This window comes from Triticum dicoccoides, chromosome 7B (assembly GCF_002162155.2).
Source record: "Triticum dicoccoides isolate Atlit2015 ecotype Zavitan chromosome 7B, WEW_v2.0, whole genome shotgun sequence".
Classification (NCBI taxonomy): domain Eukaryota; kingdom Viridiplantae; phylum Streptophyta; class Magnoliopsida; order Poales; family Poaceae; genus Triticum; species Triticum dicoccoides.
The window spans coordinates 680,976,734-680,983,160 of NC_041393.1; the positions used below are offsets into that span (position 1 = coordinate 680,976,734).

At 49.4% G+C, this 6,427-nt stretch overlaps 1 protein-coding gene across 1 annotated transcript; it reads left to right on the top strand.

Moving 5' to 3' along the window:
- The first annotated feature begins 604 nt into the window (after positions 1-604).
- On the top strand, positions 605-4,396 carry LOC119338311 (auxin efflux carrier component 2). The gene is made up of 7 exons (XM_037610604.1): positions 605-1,757; positions 1,889-2,073; positions 2,175-2,487; positions 3,193-3,278; positions 3,385-3,542; positions 3,683-3,759; positions 3,864-4,396. The coding sequence occupies exons 1-7, from the start codon at positions 745-747 to the stop codon at positions 3,928-3,930; spliced, it is 1,899 nt and encodes a 632-aa protein (XP_037466501.1). The 5' UTR covers positions 605-744; the 3' UTR covers positions 3,931-4,396.
- Positions 4,397-6,427: the final 2,031 nt, after the last annotated feature.

The following is a 6,427-nucleotide window of genomic DNA, read 5'->3' on the forward strand; positions in this document are numbered from 1 at the left end:
TCTCGCCACCTCAAACCAAACACCAAGACCCTAAAGAAATCCTGAAAAATAACACCCTTGCTGATGTACTACAATTTTGGGTCTGATGTCGAGCTCACTGCCGTCCAGAGCCATGAATTGGCGCGCTCTTCTCTGGTGGTCTAGTCATGTCGGGCCACCGATGAAGAGTGCCACTGGATTCAACAACACCACCGTCGCACACTGCTTGACGTAGACCGCCGCTCGAGCGACCATCTTCGTCGTCGCACAACTACCCCCTAGCGCCTCCGTAGTAGGCGCTCTGGTCAAGAGTTCAGGACCTCCCCGCTGCCGCACCCTGGCGGCGATGAGAGGGGTACACGATGGGCGGCGGCTAGGGTTTTGCCCAGGAAGCCTAGCTAGTCTTCATGTCTCCTACACAACCTAGCTAGTAGTAGAAGTGTTTATACATTTGATCACCGCCAGAACAAAATGAAATTCGCTAAACAAAAACCAATTGATTGAATGCGTGCAAGTGTACGTGCCTTGTCCCCTAGCTTGGAATCTTTCCCCGCACACATGCACCATGCTTAGCATAATCTAAGCCCAGTGTAGGGTACGTACCACTTACTTAAATTAAATTAACAACCATTTCAACGATCTTCTCCTATATAGCCACCCTTCTACTTCTCTTCCCACACTCTTAAGGTCACCTGGATCGATCCCCAGCAGCAGAGACGAGATCCCACGAGGAACCGTTGGGATCTAGCTAGCTAGCTCGTCGCGATGATCACCGGGAAGGACATCTACGACGTGCTGGCGGCGGTGGTGCCGCTGTACGTGGCCATGTTCATGGCGTACGGGTCGGTGCGGTGGTGGGGCATCTTCACGCCGGACCAGTGCTCGGGCATCAACCGCTTCGTCGCCGTCTTCGCGGTGCCGCTCCTCTCCTTCCACTTCATCTCCACCAACGACCCCTACGCCATGGACTACCGCTTCCTGGCCGCCGACTCGCTGCAGAAGCTCGTCATCCTCGCCGCCCTCGCCGTGTGGCACAACGTGCTCTCCCGCTACCGGTGCCGCGGCGGCACGGAGGCCGGCGAAGCCTCGTCGCTGGACTGGACCATCACGCTCTTCTCCCTGGCGACGCTGCCCAACACGCTGGTGATGGGCATCCCGCTGCTGCGCGCCATGTACGGCGACTTCTCGGGGTCGCTCATGGTGCAGATCGTGGTGCTGCAGAGCGTCATCTGGTACACGCTCATGCTCTTCCTCTTCGAGTACCGCGGCGCCAAGGCGCTCATCTCCGAGCAGTTCCCGCCCGACGTCGGCGCCAGCATCGCCTCCTTCCGCGTCGACTCCGACGTCGTCTCGCTCAACGGGCGCGAGGCGCTGCACGCCGACGCCGAGGTCGGCCGCGACGGCCGCGTCCACGTTGTCATCCGCCGGTCCGCGTCGGGGTCCACCACGGGCGGCCACGGCGCCGGGCGCTCCGGGATCTACCGTGGCGCGTCCAACGCCATGACGCCGCGCGCGTCCAACCTCACGGGCGTGGAGATCTACTCGCTGCAGACGTCGCGGGAGCCCACGCCGAGGCAGTCCAGCTTCAACCAGTCCGACTTCTACTCCATGTTCAACGGGAGCAAGCTGGCTAGTCCCAAGGGCCAGCCCCCCGTCGCCGGAGGTGGTGGTGCGCGCGGGCAGGGGCTCGACGAGCAGGTGGCCAACAAGTTCAAGGGCGGCGAGGCGGCTGCGCCCTACCCCGCGCCCAACCCCGGGATGATGATGCCGGCGCCACGGTACGTGTCACCAACAACACTCAAATGCAACCATATGAACATGAATAATTGTCTTCAGTTCTTGTTTGGATCTTGTGTTGGATGAATCTGGAGTTGACTTGTGGATTCCTTGGGATAATAATGTGCAACAGGAAGAAGGAGCTTGGGGGTTCCAACTCAAACTCGAACAAGGAGCTGCACATGTTCGTGTGGAGCTCCAGCGCGTCGCCCGTGTCGGAGGCCAACCTCCGCAACGCCGTCAACCACGCCGCGTCCACCGACTTCGCCGCCGCACCGCCGGCGGCAGCCACGCCACGAGACGGCGCCACACCCAGAGGTACGTTACAAACACGTGATTCCTCCGTCCAGATCAAGGTTGCCACCATGCATCACTCCATGACACACTGTGCACTATTCTGTGTACGCGTCGGCCTTCAGGCGTGAGCGGCAGCGTGACGCCGGTGATGAAGAAGGACGCCAGCAGCGGCGCGGTGGAGGTGGAGATCGAGGACGGCATGATGAAGAGCCCGGCGACGGGGCTGGGCGCCAAGTTCCCGGTGTCGGGGTCCCCCTACGTGGCCCCGCGGAAGAAGGGCGCCGACGTGCCCGGGCTGGAGGAGGCGGCGCACCCGATGCCGCCGGCGAGCGTGATGACCCGGCTCATCCTCATCATGGTGTGGCGCAAGCTCATCCGCAACCCCAACACCTACTCCAGCCTCATCGGCCTCGTCTGGTCACTCGTCTCCTTCAGGTACAATCACAATCCCATCACTCTGTGACAAACTGCATCCGTCCATCAATTCACTCGTCAACTCATGCATGCATGCATCAGAACTCAGAATTAGTGCTTGCGTACAAAAATCAAGTTAGTTAGTTTGCTAAACTGGATTCGAGTCTAGATTGACATTGCTCTGTCTCCATTAACTATACACTAATGATAGATTGCTTATTATTGTCCCATGGATGCATGTGAGAGCACATGATAATCACGTCGGTCTTGGATCTGGTCCGCCGGCCGGCACATGCATGGTGCAGCTGCAGATGCAGGTCTTATGCAAGACCTGGCCTGGAGCCCTGTAGCAGCAGAGCAAATCTAGAAAATCAGCTGCATGCGGATGCCGTGCTTGTCTGCATCCATAGAGTTCCAGATCGGTTGCACACATGACATGATGACCAGTAACAAACTAACAATGCAACTATGTACTCTCATCTACGGCTGGTGCACGACACATCGCGTGTACACTGTACGTACAGACGATATCTGCAGCATCCATATCATTGCCCTATTTATTTCACATCTGGAGGAAACTTCAGAGGAAGCAGAGGGCATTTCTAGGAGAGAGGGGCACATGCATCTACAGCTTTGGGTCTCTAATCACATTGATGGTTCAATGCAAACGCTACTTGGCTAGTAATATATGTTGATTATCCAAACTTTCTCTTCAAAATATTTCAGGTGGAACATTCAGATGCCTACAATAATCAAGGGGTCCATATCCATCCTGTCTGATGCAGGGCTAGGGATGGCTATGTTCAGCTTAGGTACTACAGCGTTGACATTTTGTTGTCTATTCATAACAGATTATGTGCCTTTCTCTTTCTCATTTGCTCCAAGAAATGCTAACGGTAACCTATGCAATTGATCCAGGTCTCTTCATGGCTCTGCAACCAAAGATCATCTCTTGCGGGAAGTCTGTCGCCACATTTGCAATGGCAGTGAGGTTCTTGACTGGGCCGGCGGTGATCGCCGCGACCTCAATCGCCGTCGGGCTCCGGGGAGTGCTCCTACATGTTGCCATTGTCCAGGTTTGGACAGAAACTATACCATAAATCTAAATTTAACTCCAAAGTCATACCCAATTAAATTTGCACACAATAGTGGGTCTGATAAATGTGGAATCTATTGAGACGATGATCTTAATTTTGAATATGTGATTGTTCAACAGGCAGCACTTCCACAAGGAATTGTTCCATTTGTGTTCGCCAAGGAGTACAATTGCCATCCTCAAATACTTAGCACAGCGTAAGTTAGCCATTATATTCTCAATCTTTTGCTAATATATATCTGAGTAAAACTGAACCTGTTTTCTTTTACTAAATTTTGCATGTATGATTCTGAAATTTCAGGGTTATTTTTGGAATGCTCGTGGCGCTCCCGATCACGATACTCTACTACGTTCTCCTTGGGATATAGATTCATAATCTTGAAGAACCAAGGCTGCAAATCTTCGGGTAGGGAGAAGTAGAATTCTAGAGAGAAAATGGCAACTGAACATGCTTGTGGGCTGTCCTGAAGACCTGAAGATGCATGAGACCAAGCAGAAGGATAGGGAGAACTAAGTAGGACCCTAGACAGGAATTCAAAGGACAGATAAAGATATCCTTGGTTCCATTTTTTTAATTTTTTATATTATTTTTACTACTGTTTTAGATCCAAAGTAAAGGCTAGGGCTTTGAGTATGAAGAGTTCAACCGTTAAATCGACAAGTTACTACTAAACTAAGATTCCACCAGTTGATTCTTCTGTCCAGTGACACATGATCTGCACAATTTCTGCCTGATTTGGCTACAAGTGTATGCCAAGGTAAATGTAACTTGTAATCTCACCCTGGATAAACTAATACACGCGGTTCCCACATCGCATGGCAAGATCACCCTGATGCTTTGGGGGGAAGAGCTAGATGCTTCAGCATACTTCCTGCCTGGACAGATCTCTGAACCCTGAAATTTTGCACAGGCAGACTCTGAATCTGCATCTCATGCATGGCAAATCAGTTACTACTAGTTTACAGCGTTGTTAATTAATTTATTGATGTGTAAAGGCGTTATGTGGCTTGCATTGATGAGTCCAAAGGCAAGTGCTTCACGAATGCAAAGCGCTGGCTTCTAGGGATTGACCAGAGGATCTTGATCCGCTTGAAACAAGGGGGGGAGAGAGAGAGAGAGAGAATCTTGTGGCTGTTTCTACTACTATATATCTTCTTGTCTGCTGCCTAATGACAGTGTGATTGATTGATGATTAGTTAACTTCCAGGGTCAAATGTTAGCTAGACGCTGGTGGTCTGTGCATGTGGAGGCTCTGTATTTTTCCTGATAGTGGGCCTTCCTTTGCTGCAGGGAACATGAAACCTGATGGCCTAAAGTACTGAGACTCTGAATTGTTTAGTAGTAGATGGCAAGTGTTCAGTCTGATCAGCTTAATTAGCCATCATGTCTGCATGAAGGTTCGTCTTTATATTCTGAATCATCCCTGACGTATGCAAGTTCCTCTGAAATCAGTTTGATCTGCAAATTTAACCTGTTGTAGAAGTTTGTACACCACTGGCTACTAATTTAATTTCAGAAAGGAGAGCAGAATACACAAGTGAATGGGCCAATAGTCAACGGTATCTAGTCAAACGAGGCAAACTAGCTCGAGTATAATTAGTCACATAAACCAGCAGCCAACTCAGGTTGTCTGAGGAAGACAATACTCCAGAGAGACGTGATACAGGACCATGGTTCAGCCGAACCTATGGTCCATGCCGTACGATTTAACATCCTACTAGATGTGGATCTGTGACATGCATGCTGCATTTTTTAATCAACCGTGTATGGATCCTCATGAATAGACATGTATGACAATTGCATTTTTAATCAACCATGCATGGCTCCATATAAATAGTGTCTAGAAATCAAAGGTGTCGAGTTTAGGTTCGGCTGAACCATGGTTCCGTACAACATTAGCGCATTACTCCAGCATCAGCCCTCAAGTCAAAGCACTCCACATGAGCTTGGAATCTCAAGAAAGATAGGTCTCACACACCCAAAGATCACCTAGCTGAGTCAATCCGAGCTGTGTGCATGCGCAACGGATACCTGCGTGTTGTTGCCGGGATTGGTTGATGTAAATTTGTGTAGAAAACATGAGAACCAAAATTTAAAAAATATATATGACTTATTATACTCCTTTTGTCTCAAAATAAATGGCGTGCTTTTAGTTCGATTTTGAATTAAAACCACGTCACTTATTTTGAGACGGAGGGAGTATTTGATTATGTATGTTCTTCTTCAGTCCATCATTCATTTGTTTTTCAGTTTTGAGCTTGGTAGGACGGCAACCTCTTATTTTTAGTATTTTTTTTTGCATGTAATAGCATTTTTTCCTGTAAATAACTCAAAATTAGAGTAGTGCTAATCACCTTAGCATTGCTGCTCTCCTCATGCTTTCGGTATATATCTTCTCGAGCATTTCCCAGCCTCGTGCATAGTGTTTGAGTTTATCTTTCATTCTATCATTCCCTTCTTCAGTTCGTCTATGACCTTCGTTTGTCTCTTTCGGATACAAGGATCTACTTCACTCAATGTGTTGCTCCTGTTTGCTCCTATTAACAAGGCGGGCTCTCACTCGTGCGTGCGTGCAGAAAATTCCAAGTAGCTTCGGAGCTGAACTTCGTGGAGCATGGACTCACGGTGCTACCGTCATCACTGAGAAATTTTGTTCTCAGGAGCGATCTCAAGGTAGGAATGGACGTTTTATTCGCCTTCCAAATCTTTTGCAAGAAAGCGGCGAGTGTACCTACTATCTCCGTCTAACATAGCTTGCAAAAACGTCTTATATTTTGGGACGAAGAAAGTACGTATTATTTTTGCAAAAACGTTTTATATTATGGGACGAGGATTTTTTTTAGGAAACGTGTGTATGTAGTTTT

Excerpts from the sequence above, each read along its gene's own strand:
- LOC119338311 (XM_037610604.1), top strand. The coding sequence starts at position 745 with ATGATCACCGGGAAGGACATCTACGACGTGCTGGCGGCGGTGGTGCCG. Across the intron at positions 2,488-3,192 it reads TGGTCACTCGTCTCCTTCAG|GTGGAACATTCAGATGCCTA; the intron begins GTACAATCACAA and ends AAAATATTTCAG. Across the intron at positions 3,543-3,682 it reads TACATGTTGCCATTGTCCAG|GCAGCACTTCCACAAGGAAT; the intron begins GTTTGGACAGAA and ends ATTGTTCAACAG.